This window comes from Aquila chrysaetos, chromosome 5 (assembly GCF_900496995.4).
Source record: "Aquila chrysaetos chrysaetos chromosome 5, bAquChr1.4, whole genome shotgun sequence".
In the NCBI taxonomy this organism is placed as follows: domain Eukaryota; kingdom Metazoa; phylum Chordata; class Aves; order Accipitriformes; family Accipitridae; genus Aquila; species Aquila chrysaetos.
The window spans coordinates 36645623-36666978 of NC_044008.1; the positions used below are offsets into that span (position 1 = coordinate 36645623).

At 34.7% G+C, this 21356-nt stretch overlaps 1 protein-coding gene across 7 annotated transcripts in view; it reads left to right on the forward strand.

Moving 5' to 3' along the window:
• USP15 (ubiquitin specific peptidase 15) overlaps positions 1–21356 on the forward strand; it is a 72992-nt gene that overhangs the window by 10389 nt on the left and 41247 nt on the right. For 6 of the 7 annotated variants that reach the window (XR_005932369.1, XM_041123443.1, XM_041123444.1 and 3 more), the window contains exons 2-5: positions 7194–7321; positions 12139–12269; positions 14980–15106; positions 20208–20353. Coding sequence is in view for 6 of the 7 variants with exons in the window: in XM_041123443.1 (XP_040979377.1) it covers positions 7194–7321; positions 12139–12269; positions 14980–15106; positions 20208–20353 (532 nt within the window). In the remaining variant the exon portion in view is untranslated. Of the gene's footprint in view, positions 1–7193; positions 7322–12138; positions 12270–14276; positions 14337–14979; positions 15107–20207; positions 20354–21356 lie in introns of those variants that run through there. The other variant, XM_030014335.2, reaches the window with a different exon arrangement.

Below are 21356 nucleotides of genomic sequence, written 5' to 3' on the forward strand. Positions count from 1 at the left end.
ATGAGACAGTTCTCTCCTTCAGTCTCTACTACGAATCCTCCAGGTGTTGTTTACCCCTGAAGATGGGTTGGTTATCTTGCTCACTAGCTTGACGACATCTGAGAGCGCAAAATTTGTGTTTCCTGTTTGAGTGAAATTTTGATTCCATCAGAGTTAAGTAACAAGCATTTTCTTAATCCTAGTTTTAAAAAACGGATAGGCCATATTTTTTAACTTTGCTAAGGTGTCCTGGGGTAGCTTTCTTAGTCAGGTCCACAGATCAAAAAAACTACTGTTAACATTAGACTGGTTTGGAACTCTTTCCTGCATTAGGTAATAATAACAAAAGCAAAACATGGTACCAAGTTTAATGTACAGACATTTTATGTCTCTGTTTTTCTAATGCATGGTACGCTACTTTTGTGTCTGGGACAGCACATATTCAGTGAAGTGTATCTGGTCTCAAGTGCATGCTACAAGTTTTTAATAATTTCCCCCTAAAAAGTGATCAAGTCTTATGTAAGAAATGAGGTTTTAGCAGATGTAGTTCTTTGGTATGTCTTTTCCTCTTAAATTACTATGTCCCTCATAGGTAATACTTAGTTTTCAGGTGGTTGATTGTATCATGGATGTTATCACATTGATGAAAAGATAAATTAAGTTTGTATCATGGATGTTATCACATTGATGAAAAGATAAATTAAGTTGCCTTCTTAGGGTTTCCCTTCTCTGTTTTGTGTAGATGGGTAGTCTTGTTGATCTTGGTGAGAATGCTATATTGAATGCATTTGTAGGATCAAAAGCTACAGTCTATAAATTTCTGATTTTTACTTTTTCCCTTAATGCTGAGAAATCTGGTTTTTAGCTATGTTAAGTGCTTTAGCCGATTGATCCCCAAAGCTGAGCATGGTGTAATTGCATTAATTTTTTTTGCAGTATAATCTTTGACATGGTATATCCTTCTCGCATAAAGATGAGGGAAGTGTATGGCATTTGAATGCAAATTTCCATTTTCCCTAATCTTATTGGAAAAGTAGTGTTTCATCTATTGATTAAGAACAAGTTCTTGTAAAGGGAGAAGATTACAGCTAGTGCAAATGTACTCCATAGTAACTCAAAATAACTTCTCACCTGTATCAGATTTCTATTGAAGTAAAAGTAGCAGAATGCTCATTAAAATGCCTAATACGTATAAAATGTGTGTACATACGTATGCATATGACTGCACATACATAGACATAGCCAGTAATTCACTATAAGAATTCACAACAACAGGGTCTGTTAGCATTTTTTAAAATGTATTATTATCTGTAAATTTTTTTTCTTGGCTATATAAATTCAATAAATCCTTCTTTTGCATGTAATGTGTGTTACCTTAACATTGTGGTAAACTGGTCTACTGAGTTTGCTCTTAAGAATATCTGTCCGAGAATAAAGACTCCATACTTCTTTAAATTAAGAAGTCTAAACAATGTTGGTAGATCCTGAGTCAATTAAAAGCGGTTATCTCAAAATAGAAAATAAATTCATTACAAGACTTACATAAGTATCCTGCTTACCTTTGTTTATAAAGGATGTTAAGAGCTGAATATTGGGATAGTGAGGCAGTACTTTCTAAGCTGTAATCTGTGGTGAGCAGGTAGTTCACTAGGCTGTGGTAAGATGTATAGTGCTGTATCAAATCTATAATATTTTTGTTTCAGGATTGATTATTAGAGTATGATGTGGTCTGTAAGAAATCCTGAGAACTGGCAGTGGCCGATTTGCTCCTTATCCTAATAAACTGATCTTCCTGGTTCACTTTATTTAAAAATCAGTACACAGAGATAGATACATACTGCTTCATACTACAAGCAGTATTAACCAAAGTATTAAGCTTTGCCCCCGAGTACACACAGATGTCATGATCTTTCCTTTTCAGTCTTTTCATTAATCTTCAGTAGAATGCATCTTGCAGAAAATGCATGCAAGCTCTTATTTGTCTGAAAGTAATCAGTTTTAATTATGCTTTACAGATATTAACTTACTTTTTTACAGTTGCAGAATTCATTCCTAGAATAGTGTTTTGTACCCATTTAGCTTCTTTTTTTAATTGTTCCTCTCAGCACTTTCCATATGTCCAAAATACACCAGTTTAACAAAGTACTACTTAGTGAATTCAAGTAAGAAAACAGGAAAGGAGAAGATAAAAAGACAATTTAAGTAGCTTTCAAATTTTTGGTGTTCATATATTCTTCATTCTGCTTTTTTATATTGTACTACTGGACACTTTGCTCAGAGAGTCTCAAACTTCATGTGAATTTTTTAAGATTTGGTTGTCCTTCAGTGTTTTCTTTCCAGGGAGGGAACTTGACTGTGCTATTCAGTTCTTATCACACTTACATATTTGGTTGATTTATAGGTGACCTTTCAACTTTTTTATGTTAGGAACATTAATCTCTTGTTTGGATGTGTAAGTACAAATACCTAAATTTGAAGAGAAGTGGTGTAAGTTTTTGCACTTTGTGTTAGGAAACAGAGATGTTACAACTTTTCAGTTAGGGAGAACTGTAAAGAGATACTGCAGAGCAAAATTTGGTTGGTGGCAAAATTAATTGGATGTGGAAGAATAGAGTTGATGAAGTGTTGAAATAGGTAATGGTGAACATTTAAAATCTGAAACAGTGGACCCCAAGCTCTCTTGCACTGTTAAGTCCAGTTATCAAAATTTTCTATTAATCACTATGTTACAGGTGTATGATCAGACATTTAACACAAAGCATTTGAAAAGTAATATGGTTCTACAGGAGCAGTAATTTGTTAAGCATTAATTAAAACAATGGGCAGTTTGCCTATATGATAATTTCCCTTCTGTGTAAAATTATAGCTTTGAGTTTCATAGTTCATTTGAATTTAGGTCAAGAAAGTAGAGGCCATGAGATGGTGTAGGGGACAAAGCTGGCAGGTTTGGTGGTAGAATGGCTGCCTGAGGGTGACTGCATTCATAACCACATGCAGTTATGGCTGTTATGGAATAGTGCTGGATGGCCACAGTGGAAGAGAAAGGTGAGAATGCTGTTGGCCTTGAGGATGTTCATAAGACTGAAAACTTTGTGTATAAAGCAAAAGGCAAGGGCATATCAGATTAATCAAATTTTATATCCCTTTTTCCATTTATTAAAGAAAAATTAGTCAAATATCAAGAGGCTGTTGTAAAAGGAATTGGAATTTGTATAGGCAGAGTGAAAGAACTGGTTTTTTGTAAACGTGGGAAGAACTGCTGCTACTTGTACTTTAAAAAGAAAAAGACACAAATACCAATGATTCAATTATAATAACGTCAGGCTTGTTCTGGCAGACTCAGGGTAAAGGAAAAATTATCTTTAATATCAGACTCTATATTCAATTACATATGCACTGTGTAAAGTCACTCCATTTTACATGGTCATACCAATTCAAATTTCCATGGTCGAGTGTACTGTTTGTTTTTTCTCTTCCATGAAATGGAAAATAAGACTTGTTTAATTGCAACAGTTAGTTATTTTTTGGTGAAAATATGTTTGTAGAGATCTGATTTTTCTTTCTTAATTTTCAAGTGGACTATCTTTGTGGTGTTCACTGAATTCTTAAATTCTTACTCATGTGATCTTTAAATTAAATAGGCTAAATTGCCTATTGCAGGCTTTTGTCTGCTTTATTCTCCTCCCCCGCCTCCCATTTCTGGGTAATAGATGAATGTGGCATACCTTGGGCATGAATTGGATAGAGAATCTGTTAGAGAAAACACTTTAAAACCGTTCTGCATTCACTGTTGAGTCTGTACCTCTGAAAGCATTCTTGCCTTCATTGAACTAGATCATATCTGAAGACATCTGCATCTGACTATTGATTGTAGAAAAGGAAGCACGTTACCTCTGTAAAATTTAAACCTAATTTGTTTAAGTTTTTTCTCTCCTCCTATTGCAGTATTGCTTAGGAGGACATTATGATAGTAAAAATATAATTGAAAGCTTCTAGTAACAAACATACCAAATATTTTAAAGCATACTGGGGAGCTGTTATGATGTTGCTTCACTTCCTCTGTCTATTGCATGATGGCAAACGCAGTGTTTTGAAGGGACTGGGCAAGTTTTAAAGTTTATATCTTTGCTTTCATCTGATATTTTAAAAAAAAAGTCATGCTTTTTTTTTTTTAATTGAATGCTTGTTTTAAACAAATGATAATGCCAAATTTTAAATTATCTCTAGATAGTCACATTATATGCCTGTTTTCACAAGCTGGTCATTTTTGATACTTGGAGTTGTTTCTCATTTAATTTCACAACAGTTTGAGGTTTGTAGTTTCATAGGTTTTGCTGCAGTGATCATTAAATTGGCTGCTGTGTTAGAGAACCTGAAAAGTTAAGTTCAGAAAAGGCTTTCACGTAAGACAGGAAGGCTTTACTTGGATACTTTCTTGTGTTGCAAAATGAGGTTGTCTGTACACAAAGATCTGAATTATTTTGAGAAGCTCATTGCTTTGTTAGGTAGTTCTTATAACTTCACTGAACAGCATAGACAATGGAAAGTGATCAAGAAATCAGTGTATTCTAACTGAGTTTGATTTTTGAAGTGTGAAATGTGTGTGGGACTAGAACTTACTAACATTTGAACTAGAAAAGTTTTGCCTTTTTTTCATCATTAATAAAGTTTAAATCTGTTTATTTTTGTAATAGCCTGCATTTTTATCCTTTTACTGTGTTTTATGCCAAATTTCACCATCTTTAATGCAGCTTAGCCTTGTTCAATCTTGTTTCGTATTACATTCTGAATATGCTCTAAACAAAACAAAACTTGTAAAGGGATTTCTGCCACAAAACTGAAATAATCAGTGCTAGGCCAGGCTACTTTAGAATGATTCAATATTGTAAAATCATAGTAATGTTAAGTATCTCATCTTTCTGGACTAGGACTTCAACCATGCTGTTTCATTACCGATTTGGTGGGATACATTGTGCCCAAAACACCCTGTAAAGTCACTGTCTGTTTCTGAGTTTGGTCAGAGTGGAAAAGGACATTTTTGCAGCAAAATACTTTTCATATACATTTCCTCAGTAGTGTTTAAACCTAAATTTTTTTCAATATAGTTTTGGTTCAGAAAGCAGTTTGAAGCTATTTTCTGACTGCTTTAAGTGTTTAAAATTTCAGAAAGAAATTGTGTGTTGCAGGTGTAAGGACAAAGTTGCGTACAGAACAGTTTCAGAAGAGACAGCAATTGGTACCAGTTGATGACTCTTGAGCAGTAGTAACAGGTTGTGATGGTAGAATAGATACAAGACCAAGTGTTACTCTGTGAGATGGTGAAGGTACATGCTCCAGAGTACGCCTGGCATTGGTGCAGTAAGGGAGAAATTTGGTCCCTAACCAGCATTCTTGTACTAACAGAACTATGTCTATAGCAGTTGAGACACAGCTCTGCCTTTGCTATTTATGTTTGTTTAGGGTAGTTACAAGCTAAGGCTAGGAGTAATTTGTTCACAGACTCATTATTACTGTTGATGTAATATTTTGAATCAAGACTGTTTACCATGTGAATTAGGGTGCTGTTGTCTCAGATGTTGTAAAGTTGCCTTTGAGACCTTAGTCTTTGATGTTTTTGAAGAAATGTAAGGGAAGTAAGCATCCAAAAGCCTGTGGTGATCTTATGTATAGCTTTCTAAAGCCTTCTTCCTCTTACTTTCCAAAGGACTTTTACCTATAGATTCACACACTTAAGAGTACATTCTGTAGAAACTGAAAAATTGGGGTTATTGAGAAGAGAATCTGATAAGTTGACTACAAAGGATCCCACTTACTCAGTACTACTCAGTCGTAATGCCTTCTTTACCAAAGGTTTGCTAGCAGTACTTCTGGAGACTGACTCCAGGCTCAATCTGTGTGTGTAAGAGAGAAAAACTGGACTTGAGAAGAAGAAATAAGTCAAGACTTACATCATTTAGAAGCACAAATTGTAACTATAATAAGAATTAACAAACTTAAGATACGTAAGGCCCCACTAATGTTTTTTTTTTTTAAAACCTCTTCAGTAAAATGTATACTCAAGCAATGTTTTTGTACCTCTTTGGTTACAAGAGTTGTGGGTGCTGGTTTTGTTTTTTGTTTTTCCATGGCGTTCATGAGTAACTCCTGCAGAATGATTGCCTAATAAAGCTATATGTATTAGCAGACTAGGAGTTGAATCACCAGGAAGTTTTGAGATGTCTTAAAGGCTCAATAGCATATTATTGGTATGCTGCAAATAAGAGTTCAATAGTCAAATACTGGAGAAAAGAATGAGGATTACCTATGATCGTTAGTTTGACCTAGTGTTTCATCCTGATAGCGATACTCTGACATGTACTAGGTTAGTAACAAAAGGGTTGGTACAGAACAGACAGAAGGAGATGGGTACTTTTAGGAAAGAGAAATATTGAAGGTGGTATCTTTAAAAAAAAATAAACAATCTGAGGATCACTGAATAAATTTGTTATCTTAATCTTAAAGAAATTCTGGACAAAAAGATAGAAAATGTAGGTATCGCTGGACTTGGTAAAAGCCAGACTGGCAACAGTTTAATCTGGGTAGAAATACTGTGGAGCTGAGTTTAGAGATATCCCTTTATATGGAAGTGTGAAGTTGATAATTATATGTAGGATGAACATTTAGTGCTGCCTCAAAAGCAGAACATTTACTGTATGTGTTGACGCTGACTCAAAGGAAGAAAACACTTAGACTCTGGTTCTTGACAGGACATCAGAGTTCTAAAGTTTTCAACTTGCATATGAATTTTATAAATAAAACTCCAGCAGGAAAAAATATTTCACTAAAAGTTCTCTCTCATTTTTTAAAGGGCTATCTAATTATAAAGATTTAACTTGAATCTCCTGAATTCACAAATTGAGAACAGGAATTAAAGCTGATGATATTTCATGCTAAAAAGGGAAATGCTTTTTGAGCTTGCCATTCTTCAACTTCTGATATGCTGTATTGGCCGTCTTGCAAAACTGTACTTGCCCACAGTGATTAGTGTGATCTTTAATTGCTCATGGTTAAAGTCCTTGTTGGTAGGACATACTGATAATGGTTAGCAGACCAGATAGAAAAACATTCTCCATTCTGCAAGGCTGATGGATGCAAGTACATTAATATGAATTAATTGGTACTGTAGGAAGTGGTAGCATGCCAATAATTAACTTGTTTGTCTTCTTCCATTTAAGGTACCTAGTGGATAGTCGCTGGTTCAAACAGTGGAAAAAATATGTTGGTTTTGACAGCTGGGACAAATACCAGATGGGAGATCAGAATGTGTACCCTGGTCCTATTGATAATTCTGGACTTCTTAAAGGTAACTGCTTTTGACTGTGTAATAAGCCAATACTAACATTTAGTACAAATTTGTCACAGATTGTTCATCTTTTGTAGTTGATAGTGTACATGAATCTCAGCATTTATGAAGGTAAAACTGTTTGTTTGTTTGTTTGTTTTCACACTGTGACAAGGGAACTGGAATAGATTACCTTAACAAATTAAAATTTTTAAATAAAATTAGTGGAACTTCTTTGCAATGGTTACAGAATATTTAATAATGTACAAATTACTGGTTTATAATGATATTTTGGAATACCTCAGGAGTAAAAATTTAGTCAAGTTGACAAATAGCTAGCCTGAGTTCACTAAGATTTTTTTTTTTTTAGCTTAACTAAATTGGTTGATTTAAAATAATATTTTTAACTTGAACTCTAAAATTTAAATTCGTAAATGAGCGCCAAGCCCTTACTTTGATTATGGAACAATTGAGGAAGAGGTATTATGCAATTCAGTGATAATATAAAGTGGTGTGAAATGATAGAGGATAATTTCCTAATTTTTGCGGGTCTTCTGAGTATGGTTAAACTCTGTCACTGTTATAATTACTCAGTTTCGACTGACTTTTGCTGAACTGTAGTCAGATTTGTGGACACAAGTCTCAGAATACTTTCCCAGGTATTTTAATCTTTAGGTCAAATTCTGTATTTAATGACCAGTATTGAAATACCATTAGAGACATTAATATTTAATCTTCAAAATCTAGTGGATACAAAATCTAGCAGATAGTTGGTTTCCTTCTTTGCAGTTACAGGTAATACAATAGTACTGCATAATTTGTTTGCACATGGTAATACAAATTTTTACAACTTCATGAGATTTATGGTGAACTCTGACTTTCTTCATCCAAAACTTCTCAACCGTAATTAATATCATTATTTTACAAGTTAAATATTTAAGATGATTGCCTCTTTCATAGGACTTGTCACACCATGTTGCAGTAGTTGTCAGTGTGAGGGAGTGTGCATGTCTGACAGGGACTAGTATCCGTGCCTTTGAAGAAGGTGCTGTATTGACGTATGCATCTATATGTTCTCTTCCATACACAAACTTAAAGGTCTTTTTGCTCAAGGTGAGTGATGTGTTTTGTTTTCTGAAGTGTGAGGATCTAGATCTTTTGTACGTTCTTGTAGTAAATCTCGCAGTGAGGCAGGCATGTTCAGCTGATACTTTTCAGTTGAAACTAGATGTAGCAAGATCTTTTTATCCTCAGTGAGGCAGCATCAGCTTATTCTCTCTTCTGTGTCTACCCACTTTAAAAAAAGGTGATTTCTAGATGTGCAAAGCACTGTGTTAGTTGATCTGTATTATTTATAACTTATTCTACACACATGTTCAGATTATGTTGAAAGTTACTGTGGATGTGAAGCCTGTACAAAATCTAAATCTAGCTGTCCAAATCTAAATGCGTGTTAGCTATTTTGCTAAAAGCTCCTGAAAACCTGTATTCTTACTATCGTTTTGACACTGTGCATACCCCTTTCAAAGTAAACACAGCATTGGGGTTTATGAACTTCACTTTTTGCTCATTCCTGGTTCTAAAACTATGGCTCTGCATTGGCAGTGATACCATGCATCCAATTACTGTCTGACATCTACTGTTCCTGTGTGAAGGCAGTTTTAAAATTAAGGGCATTAGTGCTCAGCAAATAGTAGCTGTCACCTTCCCCTGCTGCAAAGCAGCAATCCTCTGTACTAGGTTTCCTATGTAGCATAAACTGAACCTGAAAATGCTTGGGTTTCAATCCTGTCTTTGGCACGTCGTATACACTAGTTGCTCTCATACTGCTCTTCTTACGTGTTAAGTCTGAAAATTTGCATCTGATTTAAAGAATATAAAATAATCTAAAAGCGGCATGCTTTCTCAGATACTCTGCAGTGCAACGCAGTGGTAAGGAAAACTATTATTAAATTCAAGAAAGACTGATTCTAGGAAACTGAAGCAGTGTGTTGTGCTTATGTTACTTAAATATTGTTCCCTTATTTCCAGAATATTTGGATGAAACGGGAGCAGTGGAAAGTAACAGGCAGAGATTAACTGAAATCTCAACATGTGCATTCCATTACGTACAGCAACATTTTTGCATATGTGCTGTCTTCAGAAGAGATATGTAGACAACTTCAGATTAGCAAAGCAAGCACAAGGAAGTAGTCATTTAGCTGATCGTTCATCATAGAAAACCGTGTTGCGTATGAGGGACTGAGTTATCAGTCAGGGGACTTCTTTGGAATAAGGTTCTGAAAAAATTACACTGGAAAAAATGTTGGGGATTTTAGAAAGAATGGAATCCAAATTATATCTTCTCACTATAAACTCCTGTAGCAATATCAGATCAGTGCAGAAATACAGTGTGAACTTTTTAGAGATACGTGGGCCTGAGGATGTGTTTGTGATTTCTCCCCACACCTTGCTCCCAGTTATAGTGGAACCACCATATGCATGGTATTGAGTGGGCCAAGTAAGAATTGATAGTGGAAGTTGTGAATTGTTTCAGCAAATGTTTCTTGGATATAGTTCTTGCATATAGATTTTTTCCTAATCAGTCAAGACAGTTTTGAACGTTTGAGTCTTGAAAATTGTTACTTTTACAGGTAGGATGAAACAGACTGAGGGGAAAAAAGGAAAGTACCTTTTAAACAAGTGCATTGATTGAAGTCTCATTTATTAGGTCACACTTATTATATTTATCTCCATGAAGAACTGAATTTTTATTTACTTGTATGTTCACTGAGATGTTTATGTGAAATCCCATTTTACTTTTTGCTTGAGAAATTCATGTACTCTGGCTCCCAAAGTAGAATCTAAAGCCTGAGGTTTTCTTCCACTTTCCTTGGTTGCCTTCTGTGTTTCCCTTTTGTGTTTTTTCTTGCTAAAATTGCAACAAATACTTTGGCTATTTCCGAACTTGATTATCCCTTCTAAAATAACTTCATGATTCTGATACTTAACCTGGCTATATCATGGGGTTTTTGTTGTTGTTAGGGGTTTTTTTGTTTAGCTCTTCCCACATTGACAATTTTTATCAGAGAAAGTGCATGCAAACCATATTGTACCTTCTTGACTGCATGAAGTCATCTCTAAACTGCACGGATTACATATTATGGAAACAGTATCTTTTTGCCACCTCTTGCACACTTAAACTACATGAATGAAGAACAGTATGCATCTCCAATGTTTTGCTTGCACATCAAGGTACTTAGCTGGAGAAGGAAAGAGGGAGTCACCACCAGTGATAAAATAAGAGCAGAAGCAAGCTGTGCATCCTTCCTTGCCCATATTTTCACCATTTAGGTGATTAAAGCAAAAAGCATTGCTTTTTTCCCTTATTTTCCCTTAAAACCAGAAACCCTTTAAACCAACTGAAGGTGTAGCAAGTGCAGGTAGAGTAGGGAGATTTCTAGAGTCTTTGTAACCTGAATCTTGTTTAATCTTCCCACCAGGAACTGAACACATCTCTTAAACATCTCTTAAATGTCCTCAGTAGTGTTGCCCTCCTACAGAAAAGGTCATGTTGAAACATGTTTTGTTAAATTCTTATTAAAAAAAAAAAAAAAGAATAGGTGTTATTATTAAAGGACCTTTAATTTTTAAAGTGTGCCTCTTTTAATGCTCAGGATAATATTTTTTTAATTGAAGTCATATTATGCTGTGTTTGCTAAATCTGTCTGTACAAAGGAGAAACAAGAGAAGTACAGAAATACGATCAAATGAGAGGACCTTAGTGCTTTTCATAGGTGCATAGTACGCACTTATTTTTGTCCTTGCAAAAAATGTAGGTAACAATATTCTTTTGCTTAGAAGTATACTTAAAAAAAAAAAGTAAATCTGAGAGGAAGGCCAATATTTGAAGCAATTTGAGATGATTTAAGGTTACTTTTATGCTCAGTTTTAATTGTGCAGTGTGTAATTCTGCAGTTCATTCACTTAGGACAATGAAAATAAATAGACTGTATATTTATTACAGTCTATTTATTCTTTATACATAGTCTATTTATTTTCATACTTCATTAACTTTGTCATCCTGATTTATGCTTTGGAGCTGAATGTGTGGGTCTCCCTGTTTGATCTCCCTCTGTACAGAGGGATGTTTGCTGGCCTGTAGTTGGGTACTTCCAGATGGAAAGACAGCTGCCCTAATTCTCTGAGGCGCACAGTGGCTCAGGTCTGGAATCACCTCTTACACATACAGGATAGCTGCTATCTTACTCCTGTAATAAGGATTGAACCAAAGCTGAAAGCATGCAACTTACGTAAATAGGTTACCAACTTGTACTTCTTTCAAGTGTTGCATCTCGCTGTCCCTGTGAAGAATTTTGTAGGGACTGTGTTTCCAGAGTGCATAGTATCCTTTAAGTAGGAGGGTTGTACCATGTTATTTTCCTAGTCTGACATGGATTGAATGACTTCAAACTTTGTCTTGGATCTGCTGTAACTACCCATTCCTGCGTTTTCAGTGAAGGATGCAACTGTAGCATGAAATGGAAGTATCCATGGTGATGGGGGAATATGTGCGAAGTGGGTAGAGAAATGGATTGGTTTCTCTGAAGGCTACGGTGGTGTGTGGTAACAAGTTAGGCACTTATGATTGCATGAGGATACGGAGTTGTCATTTGGGTTCCTGAGTGCAGGAAGGCTACCGGTTATAGGTGTGCTATGCATGAACTGCTTTGAACACCATAATACTAATAACTGTGACTTGGAAAATTTTTTTTTTTTGCTATTTATATGAAAATGTTACATTAAAAATTCAAGTAACAGAATTGCAGTATTCAAGTAAAAATATCTTTCTCTTACAGATGGTGATTCTCAGTCTCTCAAGGAACATCTCATTGATGAGCTGGACTACATCCTTTTGCCAACTGAAGGCTGGAATAGGCTAGTTAGCTGGTACACCCTGATGGACGGTCAAGAGCCAATAGCACGCAAGGTACTTTTAAATTACCCACTGGGATGAATATGATTCAGATATAGTCCTGCAAATATGCAAGAGTTGCACAGGAGTTTATTAGAAGATTGTAAGTCCTGGCCTGTGATAATCATATAGACAACTTCTGCCTTAGTTGCTCATAGATACCTAATTCTTACCCAGATTTTAGGGGCTTAAGTTTTTAATATTGAGAAATGAGGATGCAAAGGATATAATACTTTTTTTTTTCTGTTAGTAAGCCCTCTAATATTTCAAGAAGAACTTCCTTTAGAAGCTTGTAAGTCTATTAATGCAAATGATTTTGTAATTAAGTATAAAGCCCTAAAACTGTATTGACTATGTTAGTGAAAAGCCTAGCTCTAATAATGTTAACACTGTCAGAGTAATTGGTGGTTCCTTTTCTGATGAGCACAGTCTTCTGTGTTCAGCAGCTTGCTAAGGGAGTTTTTTTTCTTTAAGTCAAAAGCTTACCTCAACATGGGTAGTATAGTCCATGATATGGTGGATACTGTGGCCCTCTGTCAGTATGAGATACTTAAAAATTAACATCTTTGATGTTAATTTTTGTTTGCTCCAGCACATACCATCGGTATTGTTAAGGTGATATGACGTTTTACCAGTTTATTGATCAGGTAATCTCTTTTGTTTGTATTATTTCTTAAGATTTTCAGGTTAGTGATTACAGTTGCATCCTCACTGGACTGAATTACTTAAGTTTTAAAATACACATTGGTATGTTTGCCATTTCTAAATTGACCATTAGGGCATATTCTTTCAGTTACAGGGATCTTTATTTTAATTCCTGAAAAACTGCTGAAAGAGTATTATGATTAGAATTTAGTTTGATATGACTTCTGGTGTAATACTTTTTTTTTTTTTTTTCATCCTATGACATGAGTGTGGTCTAACTACGTGCAAGCTGGCCATTTACTTGAAGCGCATTCCTTTCAAACAAATGCCACATTTAGCTATAGAAGAATTTTGTGTCTTCAAGATTCATTTGGTCAGCAATAGTAGTAGTTTGTTGTGGTTTTTTTAACATTCTCTTTAATGCAATAAAAGAGATCTTTTTTTAAAGAGACATCCCTGGAATGTCTCTTTCTTTTTCTCCAGTTCTGTAAGAGCTGAAATCCATTAAAATGGCTCTCCTTCTTTAAAGATATATCTGTTATCACCTTGTTACTGTTTTTCCTGAAGATGGATTTCAGCAAACTGAATGCTCTTCCATCATCATGGTAAAGTAAAAGTTCTGTAATTTTTTCACTTTGGGGGGAAATTGGAAGGAGAGAGAAGGGAAATTTGAGTAACTTGCCTTCTACTTGGGAGGAACTAACTGGAAAAATACATGGAGTATAATGAGAGGCCATAGCTTCACTATTTTCTGCTAATACGAACAGTAGTTATCCTCTGAGATGCATATTCCAGTTCAGAATTTTTCTTTCTAATGCTTTTGTCATTTGTTCATGATTCTTTCTCCTGTCTGGCTTGATGTTTTTTCATGGAGGTGGGATGATATTTTTCGTTCATCCCCTTTGTTGCATCAACTTTTTTTGAACATGGATTCAGATTTTAAATTGGTAAAATGTTGTACTTGATCCATGTCAAATAACATTCTGACTTTATGTAATAGGATGTGGTAATACTGCCACTACCACGTCAGTTTTATTCTCAGAAATGTCTTAGCCATACTGCACAGTTTTGTTTACTGCCAACTGTTTTGTTGTTACTGTAGTAGCTGAAAACCCTACTAAGCTACTCAAATTAAGATGCATTTTTATTTAAATGTCATGGTTCGCAGTCATTAAAGCTAAGGCAAACTACTGAACAGCAGTGAAATCATTCACTAATTTTTTTTTTTCCTACTGTACATGCATACAAGTTATATTTGTACAGCAGATAGCAGATCTCTCCTAGCAATTAGCTGGTGGCTTTTTTTTTTTTTTTTTTTTTTTTTACCGTATTTGTCAGATGTATCACATATCAGGCTGATGGTTATTTTTGGAACAGTCTACATGACTAAGTACTGCAGTTACACTTTGGAAGATCAAAGGGAAAAACATTTAAGAGGTGACCCTGAATATTTTTTTAATACATTTTACTTTATAAAAAAAATTCATGTGTACTTAACTATTTTGTAATAGGTGTTACAAAAATGAACATATAATAAGCATCTGTAATGAGTAGGTGGAATTTCAAATGAATGTATTCATTATCAGAATATAAGTGGAAGATTTGTAGGTCTTGTTTAAATACAGGATTTGTTTAAAAATGTGATATCCAGATTTTAGTAGTGTGTATTCTGTTTCTGATAAGTATTCTTTAACTGTGAAGACTAGTTCTTCATGTTTTGATGAAGTAGCATACAACGAATGTGTTTTGAAATAAAAATAACTTCTGGTGTTTTTTATCTTTGATCAAGTATCTTATCTTTTGGTTAAGTATGCGTATTTGTGATTTTCCCCGTACTTAACACTTTGAAATTCATGGTGGTGTTATACACGGGTAAGACGACATGATCATGGAAAAAAATTACTTCTTAGTTTAGCCTATTTCTAAAAAGTTATAAGAGAATTTTAGTTCTAATTTTTGGCATTTATTAAGTGTCTTACATTCCCTGAACTTCAGTTTCTTGAAGACTTCTGAAAAATATTTTGAAGTTTGTATATGAAAACATGTTTGGACTGATACCTGATCCCCATCTATTTTTCAGGTCGTTGAACAGGGTATGTTTGTAAAGCACTGCAAAGTAGAAGTATACCTAACAGAATTAAAGCTTTGTGAAAATGGAAATATGAACAATGTTGTTACACGAAGATTTAGTAAAGCTGATACAATAGGTATGCACAACTGTTTTTAAAAATATGTGATTGTTTCTTGTTTAAATAGTGCTTGGTAGCAAGTTCTGAATAAGTAAGTCTCTAGGTAAAATGATAGATGGGTATGGTAACCATTAAAAAGGGTGGGATTAGTCTTGTTTGGGTCAAAGTTAAAAGTTAAATGATGTGGAATATTTAGGATTTTTAATACAATTAAAAAAATAATTGTGCATTTTATTATCGAGGCATCTGTGTTAACTCTGAGGTTTGCACTTTTCAGGAAGTGAACAGTGGGATGTTTCTCATTATCTTTATTGGATTCCGTAGTACTTTTTGTTGTCTTTTGGTGTGTAAGAAATCTACTTTTTTTTAATGTGTTTCTATTCATGTCTTTCACTAGCCAACACTTTTGAGTCATATATATAAAGAGAAGGGTATATTACAAAACACAAGAATGAACTGAATTTATAAATTAATGGCTAAAGGTGACCTACAAAGGCACTATTCTTTGGGTTGTGAAGTGGCAGGCTAGGCACAATCTTTTACAGTAACTGAGTCCTGTATTAAACCTTTAACTTACCTGTATAGTTATTTTGCCTGCTCTTTGACCATTGTGTCATTGTTTGAAACCATATTTTGATAACATATTTGGCTCTGAAAATAACAATTAAAACATATGCAAAGATATTGCCGATCATTTAAACTCAATTTTTGGTGTATTTGTGCATGTATATCTGAGATAAGTCTTTCAATTAGCTGTATTTGTGCAGTTAAAATTGTACTTTATGCCCTTGGTGCTTTATGCCCAGCCATTACTCTTTGTTTACATTCTTTGACAACGATATAGTTTTTTCAGGTTTTGCTTCTCTTTACATTATGGGTAGTGACTTATACTTCCTACAGTTTAATTCTTTGCAGATTGCTTGCTTTAAAAACAGAATCATTTTACATCATTAAATTTTAATCCTTAAGTTAAACAAGTAATATCTGCTTCTATTAGAGTAGAAACTTAAAAATTACAAAATTTGTCCTTGAAACAGGGCTTCAGTGTTGTATGTTAATTGGCCTTTTTGAGATCTGGTTTAACTTGGGAGATGTACTTCATTATTCTCTAAGCAAACCCAGAAACTTAGAAAAACCAATTTAACATTATCCTTCCCTGAGAACCAAATACAAGCTATTTTGCAGCTATACTGAATTTAATTGTATCATTGGAATTATAGGTAATGGATGAATTTCTGATATTTTCTTTTTCTAATCAGAAGCAGGGCATTTTGGAATGACTGTTACTTGGAGATGTATTCATTGTTTCTTAGCAGAGAGAGAATTACAATTGTGAGAAAATTGTCATAAAGGGTAATGAGAAACAGCCAGGCTCACTGGCAACCCCTTTGCAGACACTGGCCTTACTTGCTTTCGTGAGATGTGGATGACGTGCTTTTGGAAGCCTTAAAAACATGCCTTTTCTGAAGCTGAATCTTCTTATGCAGAGCACCAAGCAGGGCCATCCTAGCCAGGACATCCAAAAGAGTTTGTATCTTAGAAGAAGAGCTAGAAAAATTAAAACCGCTTTTAAGAGTGAAAGAATCACTGATCCCTGAGGTTTTTCTCTTACCATCCATTAATAAGAGGGTGATTCCCTGCCCCCCGCTACCACCCCATCCATACCTTAAGTGTATTTAAGGTAGTTCTGGAATTCATCAAATACATAGCAGAGATACTCATTACATCACTAAATAATATACAAGAGGAATCTTGCAGAATCTTGGTTACTTTTCACCCTTCCTTGCATATGCCAGGGATGCATTTTCATTATGGCTGCAGAAGACTTGTAGTACCAAAGACTCAGTATCAGCCCCACTGAAGTGAGTGCGCATAAGGTACTATGGTCTTTTCAAAAAGTTTCAATTTTTCTACCCACCATAATTGATTACATTATTTACTGCCCTCAAAAGATTCAAGACAAGACCTTCCTTAATTCACATAAACGGAGAAAGTTCTGGAGCAACTTAAATACTCTGAGCACAATATAATATTCACCTACCAATCTTCAAATGTGTGTTATTCCTGCAATACCTTTGCTTTTCCATTCAAATAGAAACTAAGCTAAGCTGTATGTGAATAAGTTAGTACAAGGTAGGAAAAAACCATTATAAAGGGTAGACCTAATAATGACAGTCATTTTCTTGGGGTGGTACTGGAAACATCTAGTGTGTTCTTTGGACCTTCTTAGGCATCTCTTACAATTGAGGACTCTCGCCTTGGGGCAGTGCATATTAACTTTGTGACTGATTGATGACTAACTTTTGGGAGGCGGGTTTAATTCTAAAAAGAAAGTGAGCTAGACAATGGATGTAGTTCAGGCAGCATTTCAGTCTAGTTATTGTTGCTTATCCTAGGGAACATCAGGGCTTCTGAGTGAAAATGAGTTAATGATCCATTCAGGAGTCTTAATCATATGAAAGTACAATAAAACTAAGTCATCAGCTAATGTGTAGGCCTTTTCTACCTTTATTCAAGAGTTTTACAAACCACAAAATGACAGAAAGACTGTCTGTAGCCTCTTTTATGGACGAATAGGAGTCAGGTTGTGTCTGCAGTGCCAAAACCAGTTCAAAACTGAGCTGATAAATTTTGTACATTACACCAGTGGCTCTGCATCTAATGGACTTTTGGATTTTTGCTAGTAAATTATCTTGGCAAATGGCTTTGAGTCATCTTTCCCTTTAATTTGCTACAGAATACAAGAATGTAAAACTTGCCACCCTTGAGGACAATTTATTCTGCGATCTGTGACTAGCCTGTCCCTTCTTTGGGACGCTGGGATTACTGTTTCAAAGTACAGATTAACATTTTACTGCAGTTTCCTTTAGCCAATATTTGTGATAGCACTAGCCTTTAGGAGTCAGGGTGTACTTGTATTAGGATACACTGAACTTCTCCAGCATCTCATCAAGACTCTTCCATGTAGTCTTGCAAAATAGTACTTAAATCATGCAGCTGGTTTTTTTGGAGGAGCTGTCTGATTTTTAATGATATAGGATATATCCTATATAGCATCCATAACCTTTGACTCTCAAATTGAAGTATCTCAAATTGGTGCTATATAGCTTTTGGAGTGAGAGGCATCTTTAAAGGGCAGCTCTTCCCATCTCTCTCAGACTTCATCCTAGTACTATTCATGTCATACATGGGATGTGTATAACACTACTAGAGGAGAACCCCATACACAGTACACCTCAGACCACACATATTTGCATGTAATATTTTCATTTACACTGGAACAGGCACTTTCCCTTTAGATCATAAGCCAGCACTTCAATGACACTTGCTGGGGCGTGGAGGGAAGAATTACAAAGTGTGCATTGGTTATCTTCATGGAAGTATGTAAACAAACCTTAGTTTCACAGTCTCAAAATTAGCATAATAGTCAGGTGGAACATGCCCTTCCCAGAGTCTTGGACATAATGTGTAGTCATCTGATAGGATTGATGCTTCCTGTCTCATAACAGTTCTGTTAGTGAAGCTGGAATATGTTGAAAATTAACATAATAAATGTTACCTTAATACTCCCAAAGAATACAAGCTGCAATGCTCAAATAATTACTTCTCATAGTATTAATAAGATAGTGAAAAATTATCTTTTGTAAATTCTTTTAGTGAAAGTCATTGATAAATCTGGAATTTTTTTTTTTTAAGATTGTTGCTGAGCAGATTCATTCTTACATTCAAATACAGTTATTTGAGTTTTGATTCACAGTACATTTTTTTTTTTAAAGTCAACAAATGAAGTAACAGCCTGTTATCTTGTTTATAGCACATACCTTGCCTACATATCATCTCTGTTGCAGAAACAAGTGATCTAGTCTAACGCTTGCTTTCATGCTAAAATGTGTGTTAACTAGTATAGAAGGAAATTGTATTCAGTTGTCTACAATATCTACAAATTTTATATTGGCCAGTTGTCATGCATTTCACAAGCCAATGGCAGGATTTTTACAAGATACTCTTAAGCTTCAAGTCTCATTTTGACTTTTCGTATTTAATATAGTTGTTGTTATTAGAAGAGAAAATAATAAGTAAAAGGTGGTAAGGGGAATTCTAGAGGAGCTGAAACACTGGTATTTTATCCTGAGACTTGAGGGGAGTGTCTCTCGAAGAGCTTACAGTGCCCATTTTTATAATTGTGTTTTCAGTGATCATCAGGAATAAACTGTACCTTTCTTGACTACTATTTTGTTTTCTGTGTTAGCTGTTACGAGACTTGGCTGCTGTGGGCTTTATGAGTGTACCAATTAAAAAAAAAAATAAATCTAAGTGAGGTTGCTGTGATGTAGCACTGCACATATTAGTTCAAATTAAAGAAGTCTTTAAAAAACTCTACTTTTGCATAAGGAGAATGGAGTTAATTATGAACTTCTTAAATTCCAGTTGTAGACAATAGTTCTACTACCTTAAAATTATGTAACGCTGATTATATTTCTGTCAGGTAGAGTAAGAGCTGGTAGACCATTTTTATGTTAAATCTTTCAGGAACATAAAATCTTTCGTTGTCCTTTTAAAATAAATTTATGCATTTCAGTTTTACAGAGTAGTCTTTAATTTCTGTGAGCATGTAAATTAAACTTTACACATGTATGTTGTGCTTGGTGATAATTGCACTGGGATATGGGTAGTAGAAGAGTGAAAACCAAAAAGGGTTTGATTTAGGGAGAGGAACAGAATGACTTGCCCTTCCTGCTCCTGGTTTTGCTGCCAGTCTCGGTTTTAATCATTCCCTACCCATCCACACTCCTGTGTTACCCACACTCTGAGAAATTAGTAGATGGGTACCTAGGTACCTCATGTCATCTGTTATTTATCACCTTGTCTTTATTTGGTCTGCTTTGCTAAGAGATTCAGGAGGGAATAAAATAGTCCTCTGTTTCCATTTTAAAGGTAAGCAAACTAGCAACTTCCTGCTTGTCCTACAACATGTAGGACATGTAGTCGCATGGCTATTTCTACAGTTTCATTCATATCTTGAATATAAGAAAAAAGTAGGTGATTCTGATGCTTTATTCAGCCTTATACTGTTTGTGTAGTGAAATGCTAAACTTGTGTTCTCTCCCTTTCAAAACAGATACAATTGAAAAAGAGATAAGAAAAATCTTCAATATTCCAGGTGAAAAAGAGACCAGATTGTGGAACAAATACATGAGTAATACTTTTGAACCTTTGAATAAACCAGACAGTACCATACAGGATGCTGGTTTATACCAGGGACAGGTACAGTGTAATATTATTTCTTTTTTTTAATACGTTTATTTTTTTAGCTCATGAAAATGTAGCTGTACCCAATGAATTTTCCTTCTTTTTAAATGAAAATTGCCTTCTAATAGATTGTGTTAGGATAGAGGATTTTATAAACAAATTCATCAAAATAAAAGTAGTCTTTGAGTATATTTTTAAGATTAAAGATGAGTTTAACTCTCCTGGTGAATTAAAAGTAAATGAACATAACATTGCTGACTTTGGATTTGGTAAAATTTGAAATAAAAAAATATTCCTAAGATCTGGGATATGTTCCCATAATGGAACCCCAAATTTGAAGAACTTTTTAGGTACTTTAAAAGAATAATGTCTTCTACTCAAATTCTACTGTCTAGATTTCAGAAAGAAATTAAGAAAAAATGAAAATAATTCAAATAAGAACTATAGAGACAAACCAGCTTGAAAACCTGCTTTAGTATGAGACTATATCACTTTAAAATCCCTTTATGGGAGGATTTCTTACAAGATAATTTTTTTACCTTTTCAGATGTATATAAAGAACAAATATTGGATGTTAAAGCTACACAAATAGAAATGCAAACTGATTGAACAATTTCATCATTAGAATAACTTTTCATTATTACATTGATTCTTTAGTCTTCAAATAGGCTCCGATTTTTTTTCAGCAGCTGTAGTTTATGCTGTCGTACTACAAATATGAATGGATGAAATTTGATGGCAGTAGTTGTAGGCAAGATTATATTAAAGTATTTCCTTTTGTCTTGAAATACTTGACTCTAACCTACTTACCAGCAGTATTTATGCTGTGCTTCAGTTTTCTTTTATGGCATGGAAGGTAAGTAATCAGTGCACCAAAATAACAGCATGAACTATTGTACCCTTTAGCTTCATGCTGCATGCACTTAAACCCTAACATAGGTAATTCTAACAGTTCAGAGGTCCTGCTGGAAAAGCCCGCATGTCCCATAAAAGATTTGCGTCAAAGATGTAACTTGCA